This window comes from Xiphophorus maculatus, chromosome 20, assembly GCF_002775205.1.
Source record: "Xiphophorus maculatus strain JP 163 A chromosome 20, X_maculatus-5.0-male, whole genome shotgun sequence".
Lineage (NCBI taxonomy): Eukaryota > Metazoa > Chordata > Actinopteri > Cyprinodontiformes > Poeciliidae > Xiphophorus > Xiphophorus maculatus.
The window spans coordinates 21,130,212-21,146,841 of record NC_036462.1 but is presented as its reverse complement, the minus strand read 5'-3'; the positions used below and the strand labels follow the sequence as shown (position 1 = coordinate 21,146,841).

At 43.2% G+C, this 16,630-nt stretch overlaps 1 protein-coding gene across 7 annotated transcripts in view; it reads left to right on the top strand.

Moving 5' to 3' along the window:
* Positions 1-16,630, top strand: part of LOC102238427 (low-density lipoprotein receptor-related protein 1-like) — a 111,380-nt gene that overhangs the window by 92,932 nt on the left and 1,818 nt on the right. For 2 of the 7 annotated variants that reach the window (XM_023325549.1, XM_023325546.1), the window contains 35 exons: positions 721-908; positions 1,417-1,600; positions 1,673-1,758; positions 1,843-1,962; positions 2,126-2,313; positions 3,090-3,295; positions 3,478-3,666; positions 3,743-3,891; positions 3,979-4,072; positions 4,173-4,289; positions 4,370-4,489; positions 4,975-5,097; positions 5,189-5,314; positions 5,394-5,510; positions 6,061-6,167; positions 6,273-6,405; positions 7,323-7,445; positions 7,551-7,673; positions 8,540-8,680; positions 8,763-8,900; positions 8,990-9,109; positions 9,554-9,819; positions 9,916-10,097; positions 10,175-10,281; positions 10,366-10,482; positions 11,059-11,235; positions 11,957-12,097; positions 12,177-12,350; positions 12,444-12,605; positions 12,858-13,041; positions 13,726-13,833; positions 13,914-13,987; positions 14,089-14,182; positions 14,318-14,356; positions 14,895-15,039. In XM_023325549.1, the coding sequence (XP_023181317.1) occupies positions 721-908; positions 1,417-1,600; positions 1,673-1,758; positions 1,843-1,962; positions 2,126-2,313; positions 3,090-3,295; positions 3,478-3,666; positions 3,743-3,891; positions 3,979-4,072; positions 4,173-4,289; positions 4,370-4,489; positions 4,975-5,097; positions 5,189-5,314; positions 5,394-5,510; positions 6,061-6,167; positions 6,273-6,405; positions 7,323-7,445; positions 7,551-7,673; positions 8,540-8,680; positions 8,763-8,900; positions 8,990-9,109; positions 9,554-9,819; positions 9,916-10,097; positions 10,175-10,281; positions 10,366-10,482; positions 11,059-11,235; positions 11,957-12,097; positions 12,177-12,350; positions 12,444-12,605; positions 12,858-13,041; positions 13,726-13,833; positions 13,914-13,987; positions 14,089-14,182; positions 14,318-14,356; positions 14,895-15,039 (4,862 nt within the window). Of the gene's footprint in view, positions 1-720; positions 909-1,416; positions 1,601-1,672; positions 1,759-1,842; positions 1,963-2,125; positions 2,314-3,089; positions 3,296-3,477; positions 3,667-3,742; positions 3,892-3,978; positions 4,073-4,172; positions 4,290-4,369; positions 4,490-4,974; positions 5,098-5,188; positions 5,315-5,393; positions 5,511-6,060; positions 6,168-6,272; positions 6,406-7,322; positions 7,446-7,550; positions 7,674-8,539; positions 8,681-8,759; positions 8,901-8,989; positions 9,110-9,553; positions 9,820-9,915; positions 10,098-10,174; positions 10,282-10,365; positions 10,483-11,058; positions 11,236-11,956; positions 12,098-12,176; positions 12,351-12,443; positions 12,606-12,857; positions 13,042-13,725; positions 13,834-13,913; positions 13,988-14,088; positions 14,183-14,317; positions 14,357-14,894; positions 15,040-16,630 lie in introns of all 7 variants that reach the window. The other 5 variants (XM_023325548.1, XM_023325545.1, XM_023325550.1 and 2 more) reach the window with 3 other exon arrangements.

Sequence of the window (16,630 nt, the reverse complement as noted above, 5' to 3'; positions counted from 1 at the left end):
GAAATTGTCAAAATAACGAACAAGATGCAGTGCTTTCAGACCTCAAATAATGCAAAGAAAACAAGTTCATGTTCATTTAGAAACAACAAAACTCAAGTTTGAACTCAGGAAGAGTTCAGAAATCAATATTTGGTGGAATAACCAGGAGGTTTTCAATGGGGTTCAGTGCAGTGGGCTCTTCAGTTTTTCCAGAGTTGTATTTGTTGCATTTCTTAGATTTTTTCCTTTAGGAAATGGAAACTTGCTTCAACATTTTAGTGTTTTTTTGTAACATTAGACTTGAGATTAATGCATGAAAATGAGAACCATTAACTGGAATGTCATTTTTATTATTATTATTATTATTATTTTAGTTGTTTATTCAGATTTATGCATACATTTATTTACAACAGTTGTTGTCAGTCTTGGGCAGGGCAATGTAGTAAAAATGATTATTCATAAAATTTGATTTTCCTGAGTTAGGAAGGTTAATTAGACCAGGAAATGATTTGAATGCAAAATAGAAACAACACTAAAGCAGAGAAAGCAACAATTAAGCTGCAAACAACCACAATAAATGTCTCATTGAACATTGAATAAAAAATGCTTATGTGAAAGGAAAAAGTCTGATTTCTCAATAGACTAGAACTAACCTCAGAAGCAATCTTTGAAATGTCATCAGCTTGAGTGAAGTTTTCTCTCCGCTTGTTTCTCATTTAATTTCTTTGTTCCACTGAACAGAAAAGAAATGCAATGACACCGCGTACGCCTGCAGTAATGGAAAGTGCATCGCTGAGGCTCTGCTCTGTGACCATAAGGACGACTGCGGCGACGGCTCTGATGAGCTGAACTGCTTCATCAATGAGTGTCTGAACAGGAAATTGAGCGGCTGCTCGCAGCTCTGTGAGGACCTGAAAAAAGGCTTCAAGGTGAGCAGGAAACGAAACGTGTGCAGAGTGGACCAGAAAACCTGAAACTGGATTTATATTTACAGTATGCTGGAAAGAGTTTGGACAATTGTGTGTAATGTCCTGTTTTCTCTATCTACCCGATTTTCTAAAGGTTTCTTCTTTTCTTGCTTCCTTTCTTCTGTACTTTCTTTGGTTCCTTCTTTCCTCCCTTCCTTGTATCCTTCCTGCTTTTCTCCATTCCCTCCTTCTTTTGTTCTTTCACTCCTTCCTTCCTGCCTTACTTCCTTCATTCCCTCCTTTCTTCTTTCTTTTCTACCTTCTTTCCTTCCTTTTTTCTTCTTTCCTTCCTTCCCTCCTTTCTTCTTTCCATACCCCCTTCCTTCCTCTCTTCCTTAAATAAATAGCTGCTCTAAATTCATAGTAAATATGTTTATAAATTGTATTTACTCTTCTAAATGTTTGACAGGAAACATTTGTGTCCATGTTTGCTGTTGCTTTACCAGCTCCTTCCTTTGCTCCCTCACAGTGCCGCTGCCACCCAGGTTTCCGTCTCAAAGACGACAGGAAGACCTGCGTGGACATAGACGAATGCACAACCTCTTACCCCTGCACCCAGCGCTGCATCAACACCCATGGCAGCTACCACTGTCTGTGTGTGGAGGGCTTCCAGCTCAGTCCGGAGAACCCAACGATATGCAAATCTGTTTCTGGTAAGAAAGCGACAGTTTAATAACAGTCCTGTGTTTCAGACAAATCCCCTCATCTGTGCTCTCACCTTGCAGACGAGGAGCCGTTCCTCATCTTTGCCAACCGCTATTACCTGAGGAAGCTCAACTTGGACGGCTCCAACTACACCCTGCTCAAACAGGTGAGCCCTATGCGTCATTTTGGTGATTGTGCTGCAGACGTTTGTCGTGTCATTAAACTAATCCGACTTCTCTGCTGCTGTCAGGGCTTAAACAACGCCGTGGCTCTGGACTTCGACTATCGGCAGCAGATGATTTATTGGACAGATGTCAACACGCAGGGCAGCATGATCCGACGGATGCATATCAACGGCAGCAACGTTCAGGTTGGTGTTGCAGCGTCCTGTCTTTGAACGATAAGAGGATAATTAAAGCTGCCAGCCTTCTCATCCTCAACCTCATCCTCATCCTCAAGCATGAGGATGAGGATGTTAGAAATAATTAGACCCATCCATGTTACATACAGATAGCTTCTTGTTCTTCTGTCAGGTTCTTCACCGCACGTTGCTCAACAATCCTGACGGTCTGGCTGTGGACTGGGTCGGAGGAAACCTGTACTGGTGTGATAAGGGACGGGACACTATAGAGGTGTCAAAGCTGAATGGAGCGTACCGGACGGTTCTGGTCAATAGCGGCCTGAGGGAGCCACGTGCCATCGCTGTGGACGTTCGCTACGGGTGAGAGCGATCAAGAACCAAACGAGTCCTGCATCTCCACTGTGATGTCGATATTATTTAAAGTGGAAACATGGGCATACAGTGCAAAAGTTAGATAGTAAAACCTTTGTTTCACCAGGCAAAATGTTAAAAACAATTTCTTATTCACAAAAGTATATTTTGTCATATCAAAACAGTTCTCCACCAGATATTGATTTCTGAGCTCTTCCTCAGTTGAAACTTTAGTTTTGTTGTTCCTAAATGAATACGAATCTGTTTTCTTCGCATTATTTGACGTCTGAAAGCACTGCATCTTTTTCGCCATTTTGCCAATTTCTCATTTTCTGCAAATAAATACTAAATTGTTGCTTGGAATTTCAAAGACATGTTGTCAGTAGTTCATAGAATAAAAAAACAATGTTCATTTTACTCAAACATATGTCTATAAAAAGTAAAATTGGAGAAACTGATCATTTTAAATGGTCTCTTAATTTTTTCCAGAGCTGTACATATAAATGCTGGAAAATACTGTAATAAATAAACAGTTAGAGGACAATGAGCCTAAAAATTCAACCAGTTCCACAGAAATGATTCAGAATAAAGAATGTATTATGTTAGAATTGGCAATTCAAAGCTGAATTGTTGCGTGAAACATTAAATACATCACCCTCACTACTTTTTTGTTCTCATAAAACACATTAAAGTGATTGTTTGTGACAAAAAGTGATATGTTTTAATGGCATGAATACTTTAGCGTGAACAATAACAGTAATATTACTCACGGTCATCCCTGACAGGTATTTGTACTGGTCTGACTGGGGTGACAACCCTCACATTGGGAGGATCGGGATGGACAGCACCAACCGGAGTGTCATCATTAAAGATAAAATCACCTGGCCTAACGGCTTAGCCCTGGACTTCATCAACGACCGCATCTACTGGGCGGACGCTCGAGAGGATTATATCGCGTTCGCCAGCATGGATGGAACCAGCAGACACACTGGTAAATCACAGATAATTAAAAACATATTTAACTTAATTTTTATTGCTTTTTACTTTGTTTCATTTGTCCTGTGTGTTGGCGCGCGTGTGTGTGTGTGTGTGCGTGTGTGTGCGTGTGTGTGTGTGTGTGTGTGTGTGTGTGTGTGTGTGTGTGTGTGTGTGTGTGTGTGTGAACTCCTGTAGTTCTCTCTCAGGATATTCCTCATATCTTTGCCATGACTCTGTTTGAGGAGTACATCTACTGGACAGACTGGGAAACAAAATCTATCAACAGAGCTCATAAGACACAGGGGACCAACAAGACGATGCTGATCAGTACCCTGCACAGACCGATGGACATCCACGTATTCCACGCATACCGCCAGCCTGATGGTACACGCTGCTCCAATCTTTGATGTCTCTGTCTGATTTCATCCTCGCCGTTTACGTTCCCTTCTGTTCTCACCAGTGGCCGGCCATCCGTGTCAGATAAACAACGGCGGCTGCAGTAACCTGTGTTTGCTCTCCCCTGGCGGGGGCTACAAGTGTGCATGCCCCACCAACTTTTACTTGGCCGCAGACGGCAAACGCTGTCTGTCCAACTGCACGGCGAGCCAGGTGAGCTTGTGCAGAGGTGTCACTAAACAACTTGTTTTCCCCTTTAAAAAAATAATAAAAAATCATGTTTATCATCTATTCTTTTAGTTTGTCTGCAAAAATGACAAGTGCATTCCATTTTGGTGGAAGTGCGACACAGAGGATGACTGTGGGGATCGCTCAGATGAGCCCGCAGACTGCCGTAAGTGATTAGCCAGATCAGTCGATTTCTGTTGATTTTCTTGTTGATGTTTTATGAATATTGTGTTGTAACGATGTGCTGTGCCTGGCCCTCCCTACAGCTGAGTTTAAGTGCAAACCCGGTCAGTTCCAGTGCGGCACCGGCATCTGCATCAACCCTGCCTACATTTGTGACGGAGACAACGACTGTCAGGATAGCTCTGACGAAGCCAACTGCGGTAGAAACACTCGCACATCCATAATTACTGATTTACTCTTTCCGTACACCACTCGTTGCTCATGGGCTTCCCTTTCTCAGACATTCACGTGTGCCTGCCGAGTCAATTCAAGTGTACCCACCCCAACCGCTGCATCCCAGGAATCTTCCGCTGCAACGGCCAGGACAACTGCGGGGATGGAGAGGATGAAAAGGACTGCCGTAAGTCACCTCTGATGTTTATTAGTTTCAGCGCTTCGTAACGGCGGTCAGGGGTTTTACAGTTTTCACTGTTTCTGTTACTGTTGCAGGATCGTCCCACAATATGTTATAGTCTTCCTGACAACCAATAAATATAGATCTGTGATAAAATATAGATAATATCAATACCAAGTTATCAAAATTGAATTGATAATAGCGTGGTAAGATCAATATTTTAGTTTTTGATTCCCTCTTGTTTTGTTTTGGTGTTTGGTAGTTTCTAAATGTTGTTTCCATTTTCTCTCAAATGACAATTTTTGCTCAAATATGCAGTATTGCGCATCTCTACTGATCATAGATACAGTTACCGTTTACAGGATTAGATTAAATCCTCAGTTAATTTGTCTCAAAATGAAAGAAAACGTGTTTTTGTAAATATACTCCATAACAGTTTGTTTTAATGTAGTGTTGCTATAATAATTCAAATGTGTGCCTTGCTGTTGTAGCGGAGGTCACATGTGCTCCCAACCAGTTCCAGTGTGCCATGAGTAAGCGCTGCATCCCGAGGGTCTGGGTCTGTGACCGGGACAACGACTGCGTGGATGGATCTGATGAGCCTGCCAACTGCAGTAAGATGAGCCTTTAAAATAAAACTGTGGTAAAATACGCGCTTTTCGATGTGAGTCTATTGAAGTGCTTGCGTCCTCCTCCGCATCGCAGCTCAGATGACGTGCGGCGTGGACGAGTTCCGCTGCAAGGACTCGGGCCGCTGCATCCCGGCGCTCTGGAAGTGCGACGCCGAGGCGGACTGCAGCGACGCCTCCGACGAACCCAAAGATGAGTGCGGTGAGGAAAGGCTCTGCCCCGGAGGCAGGAAGTGTTTGATGTCTCTCTGCAGAGCCTGACCCTTCCTGTTTGTGCACAGACGAGAGAACGTGCGAACCTTACCAGTTCCGCTGCAAGAACAACCGCTGCGTGCCCGGCCGCTGGCAGTGCGACTACGACAACGACTGTGGGGACAATTCGGATGAGGAGAAGTGCGGTAGGTCCTCTGTGTTCTTTTTATTACCCTTTGAAGATGCACAGCTCACTGTGTGAGTGAAAACCAGCTTGTTTGTAACTCTGCATGAGCTTTGCTGTTGGAAGAAAACAGAGGCGGTAAGGAATGTGTCGCTCTTCACTTTCTGTCTGCTGTAGCTCCTCAACTGATTTCTGGTCAGTTGGTCGGTTCTGTGCACATCTCACATCATCTCATGTCTTGTTTTGCATTTCACACTGGCCTATTGCTGTGAGCCAGAGGTAGGTGCTGTCACTGTTTCAGATCAACCGCAACCTTGAAACTCCCGGTCTTGCTTTTTTTTCTCCTCCAGCTTTTGTGATCTCTTCTGCAATCCTTCTCCTTTCTTCACCCACTGATCCCTATAATGCAATTAAAATACCTTATTTTATGTAACTAGGCCCTGCTCCTATTCTGTTCTGAGCGCCTCTAGTTATCCTCTCCTTAAGCCTTTCCTGACTGACTCCCTCTGCTCTTTATGCTCTCCTAATTATCCTTACATACTCTTCAAAGCCTCTTTTCTCTCCGCCCTCAGTGCCTCGAAAGTGTTCAGAGAGCGAGTTTGCCTGCACGAATGGCCGCTGCATTGCTGGCCGCTGGAAGTGCGACGGGGATCATGACTGTGCCGACGGGTCAGATGAGGTATCGCTCAATTTTTATTGATTTATTTTTCTTCCTCTTTCAACTTTTTAAAATCTGTCACAATAGAGGAGAACTAAAAATGGCAGCACTCTGGTTGTGCTTCAGGATGGCTGTGAGGTGCGGTGCAACAGTGATCAGTTCCAGTGCCAGAGTGGTCACTGCATTCCCATCCGCTGGCGCTGTGATTCTGATGTCGACTGCATAGAAGGCAGTGATGAGGAGAACTGCGACAGTCCTGGTGAGCGCGTCGCTGGTTTCCTCCTGAAGGAGACTAAGACATGTCCACGCATTCAGCTGGACAACATGAAGCACCATGCAGAATTATTCATGTTGCCTTAACTTTCCCCTGATCTGTCACCTAACAACAACAAACCTTCTTCTTCAGTTTATTCGGAATGTATCTTAACTCATCTCATCTTAAAACTGTGCATAATTGTGAAGATAAGGGAACAAAATCAAATTTTTTGCAAAAAACACTCCCAAAAATATCCATTGCAACTAATTCCCTTGAGAAGTTACTTATTTTGTAAATAAACTCAGATTTAAACTCTGTGTAAATTCAGCTGTTCAGAGATTTGTTGGAGAAGATTAGCGAACATTCAGCATGCTGAAGACCAAGGAACCCTGGAAACTGTTCAAAGAAGAAGTTGGGGAGATGCTTAAAGCATAGTTAGGTTATACATAGTAAAATAATATCCTCACAGAGCTCTGTTCAATCTGTGGTCTGAATATTGAAAGAGTTTCTGTCAACTGCAGCTGGCTGCTCACCAACATTGTCAGGCAGCACAAGGACAGCTTTAATCAGAGAGGCTGTGCTTTTTCTCCCACAATGATAGAAGAGCTGATAAAACTGGTAGACTGAAGTGAAGGTCCAACTCCCAGCAGTACAATAACCCTAAACATCTAGCCAGAGCTACAACGGAACGGATTAGACCAAAGCACATTCATGTGTTAGAATGGCCAAGTCAAAGTCCAGACTCAAATCCAATTGAGAATCTGTGGAAATGTCTTCACGCTCAAACATGCAGTTTTTGTTTTGATGTGCTGCTTTTTGTGTGCCTTCAATTAAAATCCCATTAAGGTACAATAGAGTATTGGTTTGTAACGCCAGTGGTATGAATACTGTATGTCCTCTCTCTTGCTGCGGCGTCTCAGTGGACAAACACTGCTTCCATGATGAATTCCAGTGCAACAACACGCTGTGTAAGCCTCTTAACTGGATGTGTGACGGTGAGGACGACTGTGGAGACAACTCAGATGAGAACCCAGCAGAGTGCGGTGAGATTTGCCGTGTTTCACCTTTCGGGCTTTTTGTCTTCCTCCAGTTTTGGGATTGGCTTATGATTTTCCTTCTCCTAATCCTCCTCTCTGTTGGTCCATCAGTTAAATTCCTGTGCCCACCCACGAGGCAGTTCCGTTGCCTTAACGACCGGGTGTGTGTGCCGGTGTCGAAGCGCTGCGACGGTGTGAACAACTGTGGGGACAACAGTGACGAGCTCAACTGCCGTGAGTTTATTCTGTTGTTTTTTTTTCTTGTACTGCTGCATCAATAATAAAAGCGTCAACTTCGGGTTTGCTCTACTCAGATGTATTTTACTGCGCAAGAGTTTTGATTCATGCCTAATTTAAATCGTTGTGCTTCCAACGAACCAGCCTGTCTTTATAATGTCCCTTGATCAGTGTTTCCTTTCAATATTGGACCATTTTCATCATTATTCAGGCTTAGAAAGGCTAAACCATAACAGACACCTTGGGGATCTTCTGGCACTTTCTTAGAAAACTATTACAAAGACACAATTTATCCTCATTAATTTAGCTGAATCTATGAAAAAGAAGACAGAATATGTACTTTTAATACCAAGAAGATAATTTCCAAATACCCCTTGACTGATAAGTGAATGATAATGCAAGTTTATGCTTCGTTTTTATTCATTTTTCTTTCACAAAAAAGAATAAAAAACCACACAGTGATGACACAGTGATCACACAGGCATCGTCTCCTTCTTTCAGAAAAAGGAATAAACATGGAATATACTGTGGTCTGCAGTACATAGTATTTTAGGCCTGTACCTTGTCCCTCCAATTATCCACTTCTTTTGCACACACCCTACAGAGTATGCTCTCATGATCAAGTTTAAGTACACAGAAGCAAATGGGTCAATAAAGCAGCTGGGGGAAAAACAAGCTAAGGAAAATCTGAAAATCTGCTGATCAGGAACCACTTTCAAAGATTATCAGAGAGATTGGATCCTTGAAATAAAACCAAAATAAATAAATAATAATTTAACCCAGAAGCTTCATCAATTATTTTGATTTTGGTTTTTATTCCTGTGAGCTGGAGAAAACTTATTTGGGCCCATTTTCTTTTCTAGCAACACATCCGTTGAAGCCAGTATGCCAGAAGAACCAGTTCCAGTGCTCCAATGGCCGCTGCATCAGCACCGACCTGCTCTGCAACCACTTCAACGACTGTGAGGATTATGGCTCTGACGAAATGAGCTGTGAAAAGAAAGGTGCGCTACAGCCTCACTGTTTGATGGCTACTGTTAGACATCATCAGCGCTGACTGTATGTGGCCTCTTTAATTTGCAGCAGATACGACGCTGAACGAATGCCGCAGCAACGTGACCATGTGCGGAGACGGAGACGAAGCGCACTGTGTGATCAACGGCACCGTCTCCTTCTGCTCCTGCAAACCCGGCTTCCAGTCCAGTGGACAGAACAGATGCCAAGGTAAGGATGTCTGAGAATTGCTTTGGTGTTTCCCTTGACTCTTTAGGCTTTGGCTAACGCAGGCGTGACGGCCTTCGGATGTTTCACAGATAAGAACGAGTGCAAGCAGTTTGGAGTTTGTTCCCACATCTGCAACAACACGAAAGGCTCCCACAAGTGCAGCTGCCACAAGTATTTCAGCAAAATAAATAACACCTGCAAGGCTGATGGTAAGACATGCAAGTGCATTTCAATAAATCAGAATATCATAAAAATATTAGCTCTACTTTATCCCTACTGATCGCCAGAGGGCGGTGCTGAGTGAACTCAGTTATATACGTAACTTTAATAGGGAAAGTGATGTATTCAAGGTTTCATTACAGTCTTAAAAGTTTACTTTTAGCTTTTACCAGGTCTTGATAATATTGGAGAAATTATGTGTATGATCATTTCTTACATTCTTCCAAATTTTAAAAGACCAAACCTGTTGAATGTAGTCGTTTTCCCATTGATTTACATTAAAACGATCTTAAGAGCCACATCTGTGTGTTGTGGCTCTTAAAAATAAATAACTCCACCTGCTGAATACTTTTTATCACTCTCCTACTAACCCTGTAACAGGCTTTTCCTCACAGCTCTCTAAAGCTCGTTTTCGTCCTTTCGTCCCCTTCCAGCTCAAGGACATGTGCTTTATCTCGGGGACGACAATGAGATCCGCAGCCTGGACGCCTCTGTGCCAAACTGGCGCTACGAGCTGACCTTCCAGGGCGACGCCAATGTGCGCATCGACGCCATGGACCTGCATGTGAAGACTAATCGCCTTTACTGGACCAACTGGCACATAGGGCGCATTTCTTACTTCGACCTGCCGTCCTCATCCTCCTCTCAAAACAGCAACCGAAACAGACGGCAGACCGATTCCCGGGTCATCAACTTCGAGGTGCTGGTGGTTTCGTTTTCGCTCGTGTTGCACGCAGTCCTGCCAGAGAATCGCATAAGCTAATAAAAAATATGTATCCGTGCTGATTCTGATTAGATTCCAGAGCTGAAGATGCCCCGAGGCATTGCTGTGGACTGGGTGGCAGGGAACTTGTACTGGACCGACTCTGGCAGAGATGTCATCGAGGTGGCACAGATGAGCGGTGGACGCCACCACAAGACCCTGATCTCTGGCATGATCGACGAGCCTCATGCTATTGTGGTTGACCCCCAGAGAGGGTCAGTGGCAGACATGTAAACAGTTATCTGGGGAAAGATTAATATGATAGATGAATGTTTTACATCTTACTCTTTAGGAAAATGTACTGGGCTGATTGGGGCAACCATCCCAAGATAGAAACAGCAGCTATGGACGGAACCATGAGAGAGACACTGGTTGAAGAAAACATCCAGTGGCCAACTGGTGAAACACCGTCACACAGTTCTCCCTGATCTTCTGGTAAACATAACGAGGTCACCTTTAAACTTTCCTGATGCTGTTTTCCAGGTTTGGCGGTCGACTACTTCAATGAGCGTCTGTACTGGGCCGACGCCAAACTTTCCCTGATCTGCAGCGTGAGGCTGGACGGCAGCGACGTGGTGGTGGCTATAAACGCACAAAACAGTTGAGTGGCTTTCAGAGATGCTGCATCAAGATCATGAATGCTCTTCATGGGTTGGTTTGTGGCAGAATGTGTTGATAAGACCCATGAATAAACTGATCAGATATCAATAAAAAAAAAAAACAATAGCTGTCTGCATTCATCATCTTTGCACACTGATCAATCCCTTATTTTCTTTTGCAATGAAAATCAGTACTTTAGAAATATTTCCAAGGAATTTTGCGATATCTATGCTTTCGTATGACGGTAACTCTCCACGTCGATCACAGACTGTATATATAACCTGGCACCACGTAAGGCTGAGACAGAACTGTAGTAGAAGCAAAAAAACAGGAGGGACTGATTGTAATTTAGCAGTGAACGGATTAAAACCCTTTGATTTGCTAGATGAAATAATCTTGAAACACAACTTTTATCTTGAAGGGTCTATTTATGTGCCCCTCTGTAGTCTGTAGGGCCACATGAAAAGCTACGGTGGGCCACATTTGACCCTCAGGCCTTGAGTTTGACATCTTACACAGGTTTTATTAGTCCAGGATTCAGCTCCTGTCTTTGCTGCGTCCTTGTTTCTCCCGCAGAGCTCCGACATCCGTTCAGCATCGACGTCTTTGAGGACCACATCTACGGCGTCACCTACATGAACAATTCTGTGTTCAGAGTGAACAAGTTTGGGAGAGGACCCCTAGAGAACCTGGCGAATGGCGTGAACCACGCCACGGATCTGGTGCTGCACCACAGATACAAGCAGCCTGATGGTGAGTGAGGGCAAGAAATAGAACAAGCCAGAACAACAAGCTTAAAGTCAGCAACAACTCATGTTTACTGAACACTAGAACCACCAAGGTCTCGATTATGACTTTCCCTAAATTGGTTCTCACATTTAAAAAAAGAAGAAAAAAAACAGTTGACCAGATTTGCTCATCTAATGCATGAAAAAGTCTACTTCACAGTTTGGGACAAATAACTTGGTGTTGGTGGCAGCATTTGCCTCCCAAAATAAAACGTGTTAGTTTGAAAAAGACCACAAACTGAATCATTTTACTAAAACTTGCAATGGGATGACATGCCACACACTTTTGATGTTCAGCTATGAAACCATCAGAATACTTGATGTTATGACAAAACACCTTTGTCTTTCTGTCTCTGAGAGCCTTGGACATTAAATAATCATTAATAACTTTCTTCTAGTTGTCCTAATACAGCATTTCAAATGTGTTTAGTGAACCATCTAAATTGTTGTTTGTTATTTCTTCCTCATACAAAATGAAATATCACCATGCAGTGATTTTACATTAAATGAAATGCTATATCTTTCATAAATCAAATTTCACTCTAGTTTCTGAAACAGTTGAAAAGACCAGCAGTCATCCTCTCTAAACCTGAGGGTCACAATGACTCCCTCTAGTGGTTCTCAGAGGAAATGTAATCTCTGTTGATAGCATTTCAGCACTCCCTCTCCGCTTCTCTTTCTTCCAGTGAACAATCCCTGTGACAGGAAGAAGTGTGAGTGGCTCTGTCTGCTCAGCCCCAGCGGTCCGGTCTGCACGTGTCCCAACGGGCGCACCTTGGACAACGGCACCTGCGTGGAGCTGCCCACTCCCACGCTGTCTCCTCTCTGTACGTGGGCGGTGAGAGGAACATGAGGAGAAGACGCTGTGAGTGCTTCCGCATGACTTTGAGCTTTTGTCGTCTGCAGCTCCCCCCAGTGGTCCCTGCAACATCCAGTGCATGAACGGCGGGAGCTGCATCCTGAACGCCCACAAGCAGCCAAAGTGTCGCTGCCAGCCTAACTACAGAGGCGATCGATGCGAGATTGATCAGTGCAAGGACTACTGCAGGAACGGAGGCACATGCACGCCCTCTTATACAGGTATAAGAGGGCGTGCAGGTAACATATGAGTTTAAGACATGGCTTCTTAAGATCCTTTCTTGCTCATCATCTAACACGCCTGTCCTCCCACAGGCTCCCCTACCTGCAGGTGCCCGACAGGATTCACAGGACCCACCTGCAACCTGCACACATGCAAGAATTACTGCAAGAATGGAGGCAACTGCACCGTCAGTGCTGGAAATCAGCCCACCTGTCGCTGCCCTGCTGACTTCCTAGGCGACCAGTGCCAATATAGTGAGTGTTCCCATCGTTTACTGTTGTGGCAGAAGGCAATACCTTGAGTTATTATTCATTACCAAGCAAATTATCATGAAAACAGGTGGCTTTTAGCACCAGAGACGGACTATAAAATAGCAGAGACCTCATTTTTAGCTACAGTACAAAATCTAATAAAGGCATCATTGGATCTTATTTTTGGTGCCATTTGTGCCGTGCATTTCTCAAGCGCATTCATTAAGTGTTACATGTGTCCCTGTGTTTGAGCAGGAAGCTGTGAAGGCCACTGTCTTAATGGCGGTACCTGCCTGCAGAGCGAGACCGGCGCTAAGTCGTGCCGCTGTCTGCCGCAGTACATCGGCGACGCCTGCGAGATCGACAAGTGTCACTACTGTCGGGACGGCGAGTGCATCCCCAAGGATCGCTTCGTTACTACGGGGGATTTCACTTGTCGGTAAGATACAGTCACATATCGCAGCTTTCATATTTAGAATCACTCTTGGTGAAAAAAAAAACAACTTTCTTAAATAAATTTATCTTTTATTTTAGTAACATAATGGCACAGTAAAATAGCTACTAGATATGTGGGGTAAAGAGAATTATAAAGTTGCTCAGCATTGTTTAGCTTAAGAACATCATGATCAGGAATGTGGTCATGATCATGGTGAGTCAGGAAATGCCTACAGCAAAATAGTTACTTGCTCAGACGTGTCCGCATCTACAGTCAAAACAAATATTAAGAAGTTTAAATGACTGATACTGTGACAGAGAAGACTGGAGAAGGGGAAAAATCTCTGAAGCTAAATGTTAGAGAGCTTTAGCAAACAGTGGCACCAAGACTCCATTACAACCACAAAACTACATGCCATCAGAAACATTGAAGCCTACTTCTAAAATAATTTCATTGGGTCTTCCACCAAGATAATGATAACCAGGTTCACCAGAACAACCAGAAGTTCAATGTTACATGATTCTGTCTAAAAAATATATTTACAAATTTAGATTTTCTTTCTGCACCAGTAAATATATATTTTTTTTAATCTGTGATTTTTTTAACCCCTACAAAAGCGGCCATAGTGTTCCTCGTATCGTGGATAACATTAACCTCTCTCCTCTGGTTCTTTTCTGTCGGCCACAGCTGCCCAAATGGCAGAAACCAGCCCAGCTGTTACACATGTGACCCCAATGAGTACTGTGCGAACGGCCAGTGCTCTATAAATCCCATCACCCTCCTTCCAGAGTGCAGGTAAGGAGGATAGTGTGTTGGTTTTGTTGTCTTCACTGTGCCATCGCACTGGAATAATGACAACCTTTGCTCTTGTGCAGATGCTCTGCTGGCTGGTCAGGGCATCGCTGTGAGTCTGTGGCCAACACCACAGAAAGCACCGGTTCAGGTGGACGTAAGTTGTTGCTTGAAATCAGCATGAAAGTTGATATCATGATTAGACTGGCTGTTTTTTTACATTTCTGTGTGTGTGTGTGTGTGTGTGTGTGTTTGCAGGCACAGCCTCTATCGTGGTCACGGTGTTGATCCTGCTGCTGCTGGTTCTCCTCGCCGCAGGGGCCTTGTTGTGGTACAGGAAAAGAATGAGAGGGTCCGTAAGACTCTGACAACCCAACCTCTCTATACTTTTGTTCTCTCTTTCTCCCTTTCTGTCCTTCTTTATTTATATTTTTTTAGTTGATTTCACTTTTACTCTCCTCTCTCTCTAATCTCTTTTGCTCCTCAGGTCTAGCCGGCCCGGAAAAACCGGCTCCAAGCGCTTGCGGTAATGGTTGCCAGGCGTTCCTCCGTACTTTGCATTTCTCCGTTCTGCACTCTGATTCTCTCTCCTCTCCCTAATCATACGTTTTGGTTGCTGCGCAGTGTTGGGTCCTGTGGTCGATGTTTGTGCCATTTTTACTGGTGTTTCTGAGCCTACAGGATCAGTTTCCTCTGAGCAGATCTATTGAAAAAAGAAAACATTAAATAGATCTGCCTATATCATGGATCTAGAGCTTTGATGTTCTTGTCCATCATTGTGCTGTATTGTACTGTGGTGTTGTTTGTATTGTGGCATTGTTTTTTCATAATAACAGTCCCCAAAGAGCTAGGAGATTCTGTGAAGATAGACTAACTTGAGATGAATTTGCAGTAAAATATAGAGCTTAATATCCAGGCCCACATGGTCTGGGCCTTCGCTACATCAGTGCTGCTGATTTGTGTTTGTGTCTTTGTTGTGGTGGACATTTCCCTGCTTGCAGTGATCAGGCTCAAATGAAATTGGATCAGGAAGCCTAAAGTCTGACTGTGAATTTGATGTTCAGGGCGAAGGGCTTCCAGCACCAAAGGATGACCAACGGGGCCATGAATGTCGAGATCGGAAACCCCGCTTACAAGATCTACGAGGGCGAGCCGGACGATGATGCCGGGGAGCTCCTGGATGCAGATTTCACTCTGGACCCAGACAAGGTAGATTAAAACTATCGGTCCCGATTACGTTGTCTTTCCAAAGTATTCATAGCCCTTGAATTTGTTTAAACGGTTACATTTCAGCCATAAACATAATTTTATTTTGTGGGAATTTTATGACAGACCAACACAAAGAGTCACGTATGAAGTGTAAAAAAACTTAATGCATATTAAGATTTTTTTTGCTGCTAAAAATCTTTAAAGTGTGACATGAAGCTACTTTGAAGACTTTAGAGCATCATTTCGCTGAAGGTCTTGGGTATTTCTCCTCCAGCTTTGGACATTTACAGATGGACGTTTTAGTCCATTGCTCTCTCAAAAAAAAAAAAAAAAAAAAGGTCAAGCTCAATCAGATGAGATGGAAAGTACGGAGACCCCTAGGCGACATGAGAAAAAAATATATATTTTGCGTTCCCTCGCAATAAGTTTTGTGTTCCCTCACAAAACTATTTTGTATACAATCACAAATGTCAATTTCAGATTTCAAATATATAGACATCTAAAGAGCCTCAGTGAAAACATGTCTATATGTTCTTAAATATTTGGTGCAAAAGCCGATTTATTCACTGCATGTTTATGTCTGTGTAAGGTTGAGATGGAACCGCACATGAAAACGGCTCTTTATTAACTATTCAGACTGCCAACACAAAAGAGACACAATCAAAACAGTCAGATGACTTTATTACCCCGTGATATTAACTCAGAAATAGTCCAAATAGTTTGGATGTATTTTTTCTTTCTTTCCTTTTTACATAAAGTTTTGGTTTATATCTTAGAAAGGATGGAAAGCCCATGTTTGGCCTGTTTTGCTTTTGCATTTTACACATACTGTAGGTTTGTGGTGCATTTCTATCTTAAAGAAAAACATATAAAACTTCTGTTATCTCACAAACAAGATATTAACATACATAGAAAAATGTTACAAAAATCTTATATTAAAGCAGAAAGTACTGTGGCCACTTTAAGAAAGACTTTCAGTATTGAATTATGCTGCAGGAACTGATCGGTACGTTACTGCGAGGGAACGCAAAAGAAAAAATAAATTCCCATTTCTCCTAGGGTCCACCGAAGGATAAATGATCAAGTCTTGCAGCAGATTCTGATTTGAACTGAAGTCTGGGCTTTGACTGGGCCATTTTAACACATGAATATGGATTATATTTTGCTGTAAACCAATCTATTCCAGACAGTTTCTAAAGGGTTGTTGAAATGCTGGAAGGCTTTTTCATTTAGCATTCTCCTGTCAACCCTGACCAGCTTCCAAATCCTAGCTTGAAAACAGCTTCCCCTCAGCATGATTCTGCCTCCACCATGTTTCACTAGGGGCTGATTTTTAGTCTGAGTTTTCCATCCAACAGCATTTTCCATTTGTACCAAAGCTACCTGAGCTGTGAATCTCTGCAGCTCCTCCAGCGTTACACCTAGCCACTCTGCTTGTTCAATTAATGCTCTCCTTGCCCCGTGCATTTGTTTTTATTTAGGGGCAGCAAAGTAAAGTAATACAAATGCATGCCACACTTTTATAGAAATAGAAAACTGTTTGGTCTGCCACGTCAAATAATTGAGGTTTGGGGCTGAAACATAATGAAAT